This window comes from Monodon monoceros, unplaced genomic scaffold (genome assembly GCF_005190385.1).
Source record: "Monodon monoceros isolate NGI ecotype Baffin Bay Population unplaced genomic scaffold, NGI_Narwhal_1 Super_Scaffold_7, whole genome shotgun sequence".
Classification (NCBI taxonomy): Eukaryota; Metazoa; Chordata; class Mammalia; order Artiodactyla; family Monodontidae; genus Monodon; species Monodon monoceros.
In genome coordinates this window covers 104,156,438-104,170,526 of record NW_021703784.1, presented here as the reverse complement: position 1 = coordinate 104,170,526, position 14,089 = coordinate 104,156,438, and the positions used below count along the sequence as shown (strand labels likewise).

The 14,089-nt window shown below is 52.3% G+C and overlaps 1 protein-coding gene and 1 long non-coding RNA gene across 3 annotated transcripts; one reads left to right on the top strand and one right to left on the bottom strand.

Moving 5' to 3' along the window:
- Window positions 1-1,018: 1,018 nt before the first annotated feature.
- FADD (Fas associated via death domain) lies at window positions 1,019-5,915 on the bottom strand. The gene is made up of 2 exons (XM_029209520.1): window positions 5,495-5,915; window positions 1,019-3,861 (listed from the first exon to the last, which is right to left on the bottom strand). Exons 1-2 carry the CDS (start codon window positions 5,778-5,780, stop codon window positions 3,512-3,514), a joined length of 636 nt encoding a protein of 211 aa, XP_029065353.1. The 5' UTR covers window positions 5,781-5,915; the 3' UTR covers window positions 1,019-3,511.
- A 3,357-nt stretch (window positions 5,916-9,272) lies between these two features.
- Window positions 9,273-12,811, top strand: LOC114887325. Of its 2 annotated transcripts, none has more exons than XR_003791529.1 (3): window positions 9,273-9,445; window positions 9,819-9,907; window positions 12,388-12,811. It is a non-coding gene; the product is annotated as an uncharacterized LOC114887325 (long non-coding RNA). The 2 variants fall into 2 exon arrangements; XR_003791530.1 differs by lacking the exon at window positions 12,388-12,811 and adding an exon at window positions 10,260-11,332.
- The last annotated feature ends 1,278 nt before the right edge of the window (window positions 12,812-14,089 follow it).

The following is a 14,089-nucleotide window of genomic DNA, read 5'->3' as shown; positions in this document are numbered from 1 at the left end:
GAGGGAGGGAGGGAGGGAGGGAGGGAGGAGGGAAGGGGCTGGTGCCGGGACAGGTTAAGGAGGCGGAGGGGAGCGGCCAGAACAGGTGCCCTAGAGGCCGCACAAGCCACGAGAGCGCACCGTGGGACCGGCAGCCTCCACTCTGCAGTGCACTTTGGGGGTGGCCGTGGGGTCGCCTGGGAGGAAGAGGAGCGGACGGGAGGCAGGCCAGCCGGCGGGGAGAGCATGGGGGAGGGGGGGCTGCCAGCCCCCGCCCCAACGGAAGAGTCTGGAGGGGGCGGGGGCCCAGGAGCAGGGCTGGCCTGGCGAGGTGGCAGGGGAAGGCTGTGAAGCCGGGAAACCTGTGGGCCGGGAGAGGGAGCGACCCTTGTCAAGGAAACACTCGTTCAAATCCTCCTTCGTCGTCCGGGAAATCTCCCGCGAAGCACGTACACTTGGACCCTTCTTTCCCTTCTTCTCAGGGGAAAAAGGATTGAGAGCAGAACGTGGCTCTTAACTTTCGCTTCCAAGTAAACCACATGACTTGTGTGCAGCTTTATCAGAAAAAATTAATTTTATGTGACTGAAAAAAAAAAAGGGATGGTTTTTTTTTGGAAAGTTGCTGTGAGAATTCCTTGTCCAAAAACTGCAGCAGCTCCCTGCCTACGTGGGGTGTAGCTGACCTGTCCCCGGGGTCACAGTTCTGGTTAGATGTCAACCACGTCTGTCCCAGGAGGGGTTATGAGAAGACCCGGAATGGGAATTCCCTGGCGGTCCAGTGCTTAGGGATCTGCGCTTCCACTGCAGGGGGCACGGGTTCAATCCCTGATCAGGGAGGTCGGGCTCGATGTTCTGAGACCACACAGAGCAGAACAGCCTTTGGCAGACCTCTGCGGCTCTGGGTGACATGTGTTTGTTTTTAAAGTAAAAATAGTGCCACCTTTTCAGGGAGGTGGAGTCCCAAGGGACAGAGCCCCCGGTTCACACTCAGGTCAGGCTCGAGAGCCCACGTGGCACCCTGCTCTCCAGGACACCCCCCATGACAGTCCACGTTACACCTGGGACTGGTATTTGGCGAACTGAAACTGTTACAGAAACGGGGAAAATATGGATAGCATACAGAAAAACTATCAATCAGAGAACTGTTCTCCAAAATTTGCTGTATACCTTTCCACTTTTAGGGCCCGTATAGGCATTTGTGCTTTTTCTAGACACCTTTTTTTTTTTTATTTTTGATGTGGACCATTTTTAAAGTCTTTATTGAACTTGTTACAATATTGCTTGTTTTGGATTTTTGGCTGCGAGGCACGTGGGGTCTTAGCTCTCCTACGCACCCCCCGCATCGGAAGGTGAAGTCTTAACCACTGGACCACCAGGGAAGTCGCTCTATACACTTTTATTGTGCCTTTTCCTTTTGTGTCACAAAAGTGGGGAAATCCTGTGCTTTCCGAGGGCAGGCTGCCTGCTTGCTCGGTCTCACCTCAATGCCTGGCAGCGCAGCTACAGTGGAAGCCCCCTGACCACTGAGGACTGAACAAACGGAGGATTCTAGCTGGCCTTGAGCTCCCACCTTCTGGGGCCAGTTTCTTGTGCAAGTTCACCCACCACCAGGCTCTGCAGCTTTGCCCCAGCGGCCCAGAGCCACCACGGCTGGCCCATCTCCAGGGCCTGGGAGGCGGACAGCAGTGCTGGAAGGAGGTGCTTTCTCATCCATCACCTCTTCTGTCCTGGAACTCAGATCTGTGCCTTGGGTGGTGAGATCAGGTCACATGACCGGACTGAGGCTGCTCCAACATCCTCACCACGTGGACCAGAGCAGCTCCCTGAGGGAAGCCTTGGGATGTCAGTGCCCGGGGGACCAGTGCCTCACCGCAAGTGGCACGGAGTCGGCCCAGTGCCGGGTTCCAGGCACTGGAAGATCCTGAGTGCTGTAAGCATGTGCTATCAAAGCCTCCATGGGAACACCTGGTGTGACAGAGGGTAGACGTTCCTTCCAGGTGTGGGAACCGTGTTGGGGGATGCAGGCCAGAGGCCAGGGTACCCAGCACCCTCACATTTCAGTAGCATATGCCATAAACCATAAGAAGATTAGCACCACCTCTGAAATCTGCCTCTGTTCAAGAAACGTGGACACATTTCCCAGATCACCTATGTCCCAAAGCGACCCATTAGCCAAGCCACTCTCATTTACTGATGGTGATGGTGTGCGCGCTACCCACACAACTAGCCCTGACCCGAGGTCCTGAACAGGCAGGTGCTCCTGGCAGGCGGGGGAATATTCAGTGCATAAACCGGGCCAGGCCACGCCACTCTGGGGCTGAACTGGTTCAACTCCCAAACTTGTGATGAATTGGTTAACACCCGTGTTCCCGGCCAGGCTTTCGGGGTCAACAGAGTAGGGCCACTTCTGTCTTGTCTGCTGCATGACCTCAGCTCCTAGCAGTGCCTGGCACTAAGTATGTGCTGAAGGCTGGGTCCACAGCCTGGTGGGGAGTGTTGCTAGGGTCTCAGCAACCCAAGGTCAAGGCGGCATGGCATGACATCACAAGTAGCTTTCCCAAGGTCACAGCAGGAAGGCGCAAGGCAGGAACGCTGGGCTCTCTGCCACTTTATACAACACACAGTAGTGTTTATATGTCAATCCCAATCTCCTAATTCATCCCACCCCCGTAAACACTCCCCTTGTTAGTGGTCCCCGGAGCTGTTATGAAATGCAGCTACCCTACTCCCAGGCTGGGCCTGTAATAACCTTCAAGGGACGCTGAAATCGACTACAGTGGGAATTCTGAGAGCATGTAAAATGAAATCATCATCAATGGGAAGAAAAAAATCTTTGTAATGTGGAGGTTTCCTCTGTAAAGGCCCTTGCTTCAATAGGGTTACCTGAGAAGCAGGAAGAAAGATTACTTCTTAAAGTCACAGGCTCCAGCTCCCTTGCCAACTCTGTTATCAGGAAGATAGTGGTTTTGACACAAAATCGCACCACACTGTGGAATCACAGGAATCGTAATATTTCTCTGCCCAGCCCTGTGTCCACATCTTCTAAGCACCTCACAGGCATCGCCTCACCCCCATGCCACCTGCCCTGGGAGATGGGTCTACACCGCCAGCCTCCAAGCCTCTGGCCACCGTGGCAACCACTGACAGAAGGAGCCAGTGGTTCCAAGCGCAGGCTCCAGAGCTGGACAGCGTTGGCTACCAGCCCAACTCCCCCATCACTACTGACTTGCCTCCAGTTCCACTCTGCGCTTCCTCACTTGGACAACGACCAGGTTTCTAACCCTAACTAGTATCTAGGTCCCTCCTACGTGTCAGATGTGGCCCGCAATGTCCTCCGGTAGGAACTCGTTTAACGGGGATGAAAGCATCTCCCTCTGAGGCTGATCACAGTGCCCAGAGCCCGCGTGGGCCCTCACCCGGCTCCCTGCCAGGTCTTCACGCGCTGGCACGGATGGGATGTGGTTAACTGCGGTGGAGGGAACCGAAGTTCAGAGTGGGTAGATGCCTTTGGTCCTGGAGAAGAGCAGCTGGGTCATCGGGAGGCCCCTGAGGCAGGCGAGTCTGAGTCCCAGGACTCAGAGAGTGACACAGGGTCCCCACTCTCGTTCTGGAGGGCCCGGGCCCGCTGACCCTCCTCGATGAGGTCTGCCACCAGGTTCAGCCGGCAGGCCCTGAGCGCCCTCACCAGGTGGGACACGGCCGCATCATCCCTCCTGCTGTTCTTCCAGACTCTCAGCGACTCCCTCACCTGTTCTGCCAGGTTCCGGGGATACTTCTCCTCAATGGCTTCAATCTTGGCGTCAGACACTCTGAGGTGACGAGCCAGTTTCCTCCAGTCCTTCCCCACGTTATCACAGATGATGTCAAACGCTGCCCGCAGGTCTGGGGAGGGAAAGAACACAATGACTGAGCAGAGATTGCGGGAGCTCTTTAGGAGACAGGTTACCCCACACTCCCTGATGGGCTCCTCGGTGCTGACCCAAGGGCTGGGTACCAAGAGGTCCTCCTGCAGAGGCCAATCCTGCCCCAGCTAACCACACCCTGAAACACTACCCAAGAGGCGTGGCCTGCTCTGAAGACTTAACAGTTGGGGTGTGTTGTTACGGAGATACCTACTCAGGACAGGGAGACGGAGTTGCTCCCCCATCTCACCCTACAGTGGGTTGAATGGTGGCCCCTAAAACGTTTTGTATGTTCACGTCAAACCCCTGGAGCCGTGAATGTCAACTTATTTGGAAAAGGGCCTTGGTAGATGAGATTCAGTTGACGATCTTGAGACGAGGGGATCATCCTGGATTATCCAGGTGAGCCCTAAATCCAGTGACAAGACCACGTGCCACGGAGGCAGAGACTGGAGCGATGCGGGCACAAGCCAAGAACGCCTGGAGTCCCCAGAAACCAGAGGAGGCATGAAGGCTCCTCCCCGAGAGCTTTCAGAGGGAGCATGGCCTAGTGACACCCTGACTTGACTACTGGACGGAGAACTGTAAGAGCATCACATTCTGTTGCTTTAGGCCACCGAGATACGGTAATTTGTACGCCAGCCCTGAACACCCCGATTCTTATTCTGGAAGATGTCCTGACTGACACCAGTCCTCAGTCTCTGGCTACTATGTCCTCATCTGCTGAAAAGTCACTACTGAGATCAGCATGACAGACTACAAAAGGCTGTTTCTGGACGGGAGCAGGGAGAAGAGGAAGGACAAAATGCTTCTTGGAAGGTTCCTGCAAAGTTGCATCTTCAAATGCAAATCCCTGATATGCTGTCAGCCTGTGTGCCAACTCCTCCAGTTCTGTGAGGTGGGCACCTGCGTTACTGATCACTTGTACAGAAGAGGAAATGGAGACACGGAAGGTAAGTGTAAGTTATTTCTTGAGATCACACAGCTAGACAACAGCAGAGCCAGGACCACACCTTGATGGCCCACTGTGCAAAAACTGTCCCTTATCAACCAGCCCGTACCTGCTGTGACGCTTCTGGCGTACTTCCACTCCACCCGGGAGGTTAGCAATGTCCTTTCCTTTCGAGTAATCTCTAACTCACCCGGAGGGAGGGGGGAGGTGGAGAAAATACTGAGGCTGGGGGATGGGTGTCCATGCTCTGCAACTTAGGCTGTTAACTTCTGTGCACTATGGTTCTCCCATTTGCAAAGTGGATATATTACCCGTCTCCCAGGGCTCTTTAGAGAAAACCCACGCAAACCGAACCCGGAAAAGGTGAGGCGCCCGGGAGATCGAAACTACTGCTGGTCCAGCTGACCCTGCCTCCCCCGGCGCCCCCCCAGTCCTCAGGCCCCCGCCCCCGCCTGGCTCCTCCGGCGCGGCGCGGCCCCGCCCTCCCCCCGACCTCAGACCCCCGCCCCCACCTCGCTCCTCCGGCGCGGCCCCGCCCCCACCTGGCTCCTCGGGCGCGGCCCCGCACGCCCCGCCAATCCTCAGGCCCGCGCCCCCGCCTGGCTCCTCCGGCGCGGCCCCGCCTGACCCCCAGACCTCAGGCCCCCGCCCCCGCCCCCACCTCGCTCCTCCGGCGCGGCCCCGCCCGCCGCGCCCGCCTCGAAGTCGTCCAGGCGCCGCAGGAGGTCCTGGCGCCGCAGGGAGACGAGCAGCTCGCGGAGCAGCACGGTGTTCTCGGGGCTCATCTCGTTCTGCTCCAGCAGCACGGAGAAGAGATCCAGGCCACTCTGCACGCGCTCCAGCTTTCTCTTGCCCACGCGGCTTTGACACAGGAACTTGAGCTCAGTCAGCTCGCTGCTCGACAGGCCGGTCGACACCGAGTGCAGCAGCACCAGGAACGGGTCCATGGCGGCGGGCGCGGCGGGGCCCGGCCCTCCTCTGGCTTCCCCCGGACCGACCCGCCGCCCGCTCTCTGGCCCGCGCCTCCTCTGGCGCCCTGCGCCCCTCGGCCTAGCGGCGGAAGTTCCCACTACCAGCGTCTGATGCCCCCCTTACCGGAAGTCTCCCTTGGGGCCGCTTTCTCTCGCGAGAACTCCCGGGACTCGCGCATGCTCCCCGAGTCCAACAGTAGCCATTTCCGCCCGGGGGTGGGGGCGTGGCTTGCGGCCGCCGCCAGGAGGCGCACCAGACATGCTGACGGCGGTGGGACCCCGACCTCTGCGCCTGCGCCCTGACGTCCTTCTCCCTCTGGGTCGGGGCGTGCGGCCTTGGGTGTCCCGACGCTCCGGGCGCGGGCTGTGTTTTCTGTGGAAAGTTGCACTGCGGATGCCGATAATAAATGCATTTATTTATTAACATTTGTGAAAATGCATGTCCTTTAGTGTCCCCTGGAAATCAGTGTGCAGAAAAGACTATTCAGAGTTTTATTTAGTTTTAAAAGTTTAATAACTACTTGATTTTTTAAAGTTATCCTCATTATTTTTCTGAATGCTTGTTAGCGTTTACTGACGACTACTGTGTACCACGCAGTAGGTTCTGGTGACAAATTGGGAACAAAGTGCCGAAGGCCCCGCCTGCCCGGAGCTTACAGCATCAGGACACAAGATTACCTAACACTGATAAGAAAGTGCAGGAAAGCCAGAAGTTAATGCGAGTCGCGGCCAAGAGGATAGGGGGATGGGGAGTGTGGAGGTGCGGCGGCGCACGTTGAGAGGGCGGGGTCCCAAGGTGCAGGGGCACGTGCCGGGTGTGAGGGGCCAGGTGTGTAGGCTTGAGGGGAAGAGGGCGGAGCCACAGCAAGAGCAGAAGCAAAGAGGAGGGCGAGGTTGCAGGAGCAGAGCCGGGGAGGAAGGGGGTGGTCAGCGAGTGGAGGGGGTGAATTAGGAGGAGCCAGCTAAGAACGCGGCTTTACTGTCCCTGAGACCCTGCAGAGGGTGAGTGGAAGAGTGAAGCCATCTGAGTTACCTAGAGGAAAAAAAAAAGTATATATATATATATAAAATTGAGATGTAATTCACATTCTCTACAGCTCACCCTTTTAAAGTGTACAACTCAGTGTTTTTAGTATATTCATAAGGTTGTGCAGTCCCCACCATTTGCTAGTTTTAGTTTCGTCTCGCCCATGTAGAAACCTGGTACTCATTATTAATCACTTACTTTCCTTCGCTCTTTCTCCAGCCCCTGGCAACCACTAATTTACTTCTGTCTCTCTGGATTTGACAGTTCTGGACATTTCATGTAAGTGGAACCATACACTTTTGTGTGGCCTTTTGTGCCTGGCTTCTTTAACTGAGCGTAACATCTTCAAGGTTCGTCCTTGTAGCCTGTGACAGTGCTTCTTTCCTTTTTATGGGTCAGTAGTATTTCATTGTACGGATGGACCACATTTGTGTATGCAGTCATCAGTGGATGGATCTTTCAGTTTTCTCTGCTTTTTGGCCATTATGAATATAATAAATCCCCTACGTAGGAACCTTCAAGTTGCGAACTTTCAAAGATGTGAATGTGGAACTTCCTAATGAAGGCCTGATGGAATTGGAGGCCCAGAGAAAGGACAAAGAGAGACAAGAGGAAGAACAAGTAACTGAACAACCAAAGAGATTCATGATGCAGGAAATGGCAAGGGGATTTTCTTTTTTTTTTTTTTTTTTTGCGGTACGCGGGCCTCTCACTGTTGTGGCCTCTCCCGTTGCGGAGCACAGGCTCCGGATGCGCAGGCTCAGCGGCCATGGCTCGCGGGCCCAGCCGCTCTGCGGCATGTGGGATCTTCCCGGACCGGGGCACGAACCCGCGTCCCCTGCATCGGCAGGCGGACTCTCAACCACTGCGCCACCAGGGAAGCCCAAGGGGATTTTCTTTATTTGAGAAGGCACTGTTAGTTTTTGAGGCACAGGACCCGAACGTACATGAAGGTTGCAGCAGCCATTCAGGATGCAATCCAGTGCTACCGTGTCGTCTATGATGGGCAAAAAAGAGCTACTACTCAGACATCACTGGATCATTTTTTCAAGAGGGTAGATAGAATTGAATCCAGCAAAGAACTAGAACCTGTGCCATCAACGTCAGGCATGAGTGAAATTGCAGCCTGCCCTCCGTCTCCTACTGCTGAAGGTCCTTCAGCTCTACCATCTCCCACCTCCTCTCCTCCAGTCAGTAACTCTTCCTGCCTGTTCACTCGATGCCAGCCCCTGGATGCCAGCTGTTGTACTGCTGTACTTTTCAAGGTACTGTGCTGTAAGATTACACATGTTTTCTTTGTTTTTTATGTATTATTTGTGTGAAAAGTATTATAAACCTATTACAGTACAGCAGTATATAGCCGATTGTGTTAGTTGGGTACCTAGGCTGACTTTGTTGGACTTACAAACAAATTGGACTTGCGAACACGCTCTCGGAACAGAACTGGTTTGCATGTAGGTAGACTTACTGTAAGGCTACCATGAGCCCTGAGTTACATTTTTTTTCTGCGGTACGCGGGCCTCTCTCTGTTGTGGCCTCTCCCGTTGCGGAGCCCAGGCTCCGGACGCGCAGACTCAGCGGCCATGGCTCACGGACCCAGCCGCTCCGTGGCACGTGGGACCCTCCCGGACCGGGGCGCGAACCCGTGTCCCCTGCATCGGCAGGCGGACTCTCAACCACTGCACCACCAGGGAAGCCCTCTGAGTTACATTTTTATAGAATCACTGGGTAGAACCCAGGAGACTCCACAGTAATCCAGATGAGAGGCGCAGCCTTCTTTTGATCTGGGGCTGTGTGTAAACGAGAGGCACCGAGGATGCTTGTAAGGTCTGAAAGTTGGAGTGTCCATTGGCTGACCTGGGGAGGGTGTGGGTGGGGTTGAGGCAGGAGATAGACGGGCCCCAGTTTAGACATTTACAACTAACCTCCTGTTTATGCTTTAAAAATAAAGATAATAACAGGAACAGGATAAGCAGCTGGACTTTGTCTCCTGTGGACGCTTCAAGGGAACGGGAACGGCAGAAACAGAGAGGGGCTGAGCCCTGCTGGCATAAAAGACAAAGAGACCACATAGTTCTCATTCTTGGGGCCAAGGAGACCCCCTCCCAGACTATGCATGTGCAGAAAGGTTAAAGGGAGGGGGCGCTAGACCATAATATGTTCTGTTAACCTCTCAGAGACCCTTGCGCTGGAATCCATCTTGGCTAAAAGATACATGTGCACACAGGGGAGGGCCCTGAGTCAGACCAGATATGGACTCAGAGCCAGACAAAGCAAGCTGATTGGCCAGAGGAAACCTAGAAGAACTTCCCCCATATGGTTTAAACCACCCCCAAAAGCACACGCCTCTCTCTCTCTCTCTCAGCCTGCCTGTGCTTTCTATTCTTCTCTCCTAATAAACACTTTACTTGCCTCAATACTTTTCATCTCTTTGCTGATTCTTTCTTCAAAGCAGATGACAGCCAGGGCCCTGCTCCTAGCCAATAGTCCCTGGTGGTCTAGTGGTTAGAATTCGGTGCTTTCACTGCTGTGGTCCGGGTTCAATTCCCAGGGAACTGAGATCCCACTTCAAGCTGCCGCTCACTGTGGTCGCTCACAGCCACCTGAGATCAGGGTGAGTCTGGGGGAGGAGCTAGTAGAGATGTTGACTGGATAGTGGGATGTGTGGACCAGGGCTCGGAACAGAGATCTGGGCAGGAAATGTGAAGTTGGGAGTATCCAGCAGATAGATGGTGTTTGTGGTGGTTAATCTTATGTGTCAGCTTGACTAGGCTAAGGGGTGGCTGGATAGCTGGTAAAACATTATTTCTGGGTGTGTCTGTGGGGTGTTTCTGGCAGAGATTAGCGTTTGAATTGACTAACAGAAGCAGATGGCCTTCCCCAATTTGGGTGGCATCATCTAAACAGAACGAAAAGGCAGAGGAAGGGAGAATTCGCTCTCTCTGCTTGAACACCGTCGCCCCCCTCCACTCCCCCCCGGTTTTCAGGCCTTTAGACTCAGACTGAATCACACACCAGCTTTCCTGGTTCCCAGCTTGCAGATGGCAGACTATGGGACTTCTTGGCTTCCGTCACTGTAAGTGAGCCAATCTTACAATAAACCTTCTCATTTATCTCTATATATCCTATTGGTTCTGTTTCTCTTGAGAATCTTGACTAATACAGTATTTAGATCACCCACAGAATGAGGTCACCAATGGAGGGAGAGGAGAATGAAAAGAGAACCAAGGTCCGAGGCCAGAGGGTGGCTACTGTAAGGGGGACATGGAGGGGCCAGGGAGGAGGCTGGCATGGGAGGGTTAAACCACACCCCCATCTGCTGGATCCCCAACCCTGCTGCCACATTTCTTGGTCCCCTGAACGTGGCATCTCCTGACTTTACCACACATTTTGCTTCCTGCTCTGTTTTTTGCCCGTCTCCCCTGCAGAACACTGCAGAAGCGCCTAGAACACTGGCTGGCACTTCATAGGAGCTCACAAAATATTTCTGACTGAATGAATCTTGAACAAGGCTTGGTGAATCTGAATCTTCATTAACACAATTATCCCTGCGTCTGACCCACTACCTCGCAGTTTGTAGCTTATCTTTTCATCCTCTTTACATGATCTTTCACAGAGCAAAAAATTTAACTCTTGATGAGGTCCAGTTCATCAAATTTTCCTTTTATGGGGGGCTTCCCTGGTGGCACAGTGGTTGAGAGTCCGCCTGCCGATGCAGGGGACACGGGTTCATGCCCTGGTCCGGGAAGATCCCACATGTCGTGGAGCGGCTGGGCCCGTGAGCCATGGCCGCTGGGCCTGCACGTCTGGAGCCTGTGTTCCGCAACGGGAGAGGACACAACAGTGAGAGGCCCACGCACCGCAAAAAAAAAAAAAAAAATTTATAAATTTTCCTTTTATGGATTTGATGGTTATAAGGCTATTCAAATTGTCTATTTCATCTTAATTGTGTTTTGGTAGTTTGTGCAGTTTTGAGGAATTTGTCCATTTTTCTAAGCCTTAGACTTTATGAGCATGGTGATTTGTAGTATTCCCTTATTTTATGTCTCAGTCCATTTTGTGCTGCTCTAGAAAAGTACCATAGACTGGGTGGCTTATACACAACAGAAATTTATTTCTCATGGTTCTGGAGCCTGGATGTCTGTGATCAGGGTGCTAGCAGGGTCACATTCTGGTGAGGGCCTGTTCCAGAGTGCAGACTCTGAGTTCTCATGGTAGCCTCACATGGAGAAGAACAGAGAGGGAAGCAAATTCTCTCCAGACTCTTTTAAGGGCACTAATTCCATCATGGGGGCCCCACTTTTGAACACTATCACAAGGGGGGAGGGTAGAGTTTCAACATATGAATTTTGGGGGAACACATTCAGTCTGTAACATTATCCTTTTAATGGCTATGAGACCTATAATGAACCCTCCGTTTCATTCCTGAAATTGGTGATTTGTGTCTTCTCTAAGTTTCTCTGTCTTGCTAGAGGTTTATTGATTTTATTTATTTGTAATGAACCAGCTTTTTGTTTCAATGATTTTTCTCTATCCCCCCCTCCACTTTTTCTTTCATTTTTTTTTTTTTTTTTTTTTGCTTGTCTTGGCTATTTTATTTCCCTCTCCTTGCTTTGGATTTATTTTGCTCTTTTTTTGTTCTAGTTTGTTGAGGTAGGCACATAGGCTATTTATTTCTAAGGTAAGCAATTAATTTTATGGATTTTCCTTTCAACATTACTTTAGCTTTGTCCCACAAATTTTGATATGCTGTGTTTTCATTTTCATTCATTTCTATGTATTGTTATTTCCTCTGGGACTTTCTCTTTGACCCATGGATTATTTGGAAGTATGCTGTGTAATGTACGTGTGTTTAGAGATTTTCCTGTTGTCTTTCTGTCATTGATTCCTAGTTTGATTCCCTTATGGCAGAGAACACACTCTGGATCGTTTCAATTCTTTTAAACTTGTTGAGCTTGTTTTAGGGCCCAGTATGTGGTCTGTCTTGGTAAGTGTTCCCTGGGTTCTTGAGAAAATAAAAGGGTGCTCTGTTGTCATTGGGTGGCATGTCTATAGATGTCAAATAAGTCCTGGAACACCCCCCCCCCTCCAGCCCGCCCCAGGCTCCTTCTCATGCCTTCAAGTATTCTGATAGAAGTTCTGCCCACCTAAAGGATTTCTCTTCACCACTGTCCCTCAGGGATGCCTCAGAGAGGGGCTGTGGTGCTGCAACCGTCCACTTTCAGGGGGTGCCTGTGTATCATGTAGAACCCCCCATAAGCCAGGCCTGAGAGTTCTCTTCCTCTGTCAACTGATCACAGGGAACTCCCCGTGAAGCCACAGGTGAACATGAGTGTACAACTGTCTGTTTGAGTCCCTGCTTTAAATTCTTTTGTTTATATATCCAGAAGTGGAATTGCTGGATCTTACGGTCATTCTGTTTCATTTTTTTGAAAAACCATCCAAGTGTTTCCCGTAGCAGCTGCACCATTTTACATTCCTAACAGCAATGCACAAGGGTTCCAGTTTCTCCCCAGCCTCACCAACTCTTATTATTTTGTGTTTGTTGGATAACAGGCTTCCTAATGGGTGTGCAGTGGTGTCTCGTGGGTTTGATTTGCGTTTCCCTGATGACCACCTTGAGTATCTTTTCATGTGCCTATTGCCCATTTGTATGTCTCCTCTGGAGAAATGCCTATTCAAGGCCTCTGCACACTTTTAACTGGGCTGCTTGTCTTTTTCTTGCTCAGTTGAAGGGGATCCTTATATATTCCGAATATAAACCCCTAATCAGAAACATGGTTTGCAAATATTTTCTCCCATTTTGTGAATTGCTGTTTCACTGTTGATTGGTTATCCTTTGATGAAAAAATTCTTAAATTTTGATGAAGTCCAGTTTATGTGTTTTCCTTTCACTTGACATTGTCTCTTTAAAAAAAGAAATGAGAAGCCCGCGCACCACAACGAAGAGTAGCCCCGGCTCGCTGCACCTAGGGAAAGCCCACGCACAGCGACGAAGACCCAGTGCAGCCAAAAATAAATAAAATTTTCAAAAAAAAGAAAGAAAATGCATCTTTTGCCTGTTTTATGGATGAACATTGGTCTTTATTCATGAGGACGGTGAACAGAGTTACTTTCCTTTCTTTTTCTCCTGTGTCCTCTCGGTGTGCTCCGGGATCTTTCTTTTTGTTTGTTTTGGTCTTTCTCATTCCTTTTGAAGTCTCTCCTTAGATATTTGGGGATTCTGGGCTTTGCTTGGGGGTAGTTAGTTTTTTCCCAAAAAACCCTCCTTCCTGGGGGCAGGGGTACATGGTGGACAGGACAATGGCCCCCAAGGTGTCCAATCCCAATTCCCAGACCTTGTGAACGAGTTAGTTTACATGGCAGGAGTGACTTTGCAGGTGTGATGAAGATGAAGGACTTTGAGATGGGGCGATCATCCTGGGTTATCCCAGGGACCCAACCCATCACGGTCCTCATGAGCGGAGAGCTGGAGAGACAGCCGCGGGAGAAGGACTGGCCTGGAGACGGCGGGAGGGGCCCAGCCCTGCCCACGCCTTCCTCTTAGCCCAGTGAGACTTGTGTCAGACATCTGGCCCACGGAACTGTAAGGTAGTACGTTGGTGTTTGAAGCCACTGGGTTCGTGGTCATCTGCCCCGGCCACAAACAGAAAACCTACAGAGGCCGCACATGCTGGGTCTCTTTCTTCCCTAAGGGCAGTTCCCACAGATAGCCAGCAGGAGGCGGCAGCCACCCACAAGCGAAACCAGACAAACACTCCTGCTGAGGTCAGGATAGCGATCAGGACGGTGACAGCGGGGTGAGGAGGGCTGACCGGAGGGGAGCGCCAAGGGAGGCTTCTTGGGCGCTGTAACATTCTGAGTCCGGACTGCAGAGCTGTGTGCTTTCTGGGGAAATTGATTGTATACGCAAGACCTGTATAGTTTTCTGTACGTTATACTTCAATAAAAAATGTTGGGGGGGAGGGGGCTTCCCTGGTGGCGCAGTGGTTGAGAGTCCGCCTGCCGATGCAGGGGACACGAGTTCGTGCCCCGGTCTGGGAAGGTCCCACATGCCGCGGAGCGGCTGGGCCCGTGAGCCACGGCCGCTGAGCCTGCGCGTCCGGAACCTGTGCTCCACAACGGGAGAGGCCACAACAGTCAGAGGCCCGCGTACCGCAAAAAAAAAAAAAATGTTGGGGGAGAGAGAGATGAAGGGGAGGGGGTGGCCAGCGGAGAGGGGACAGCAGGAATGGACACGCTAAATAAATTACCTGGC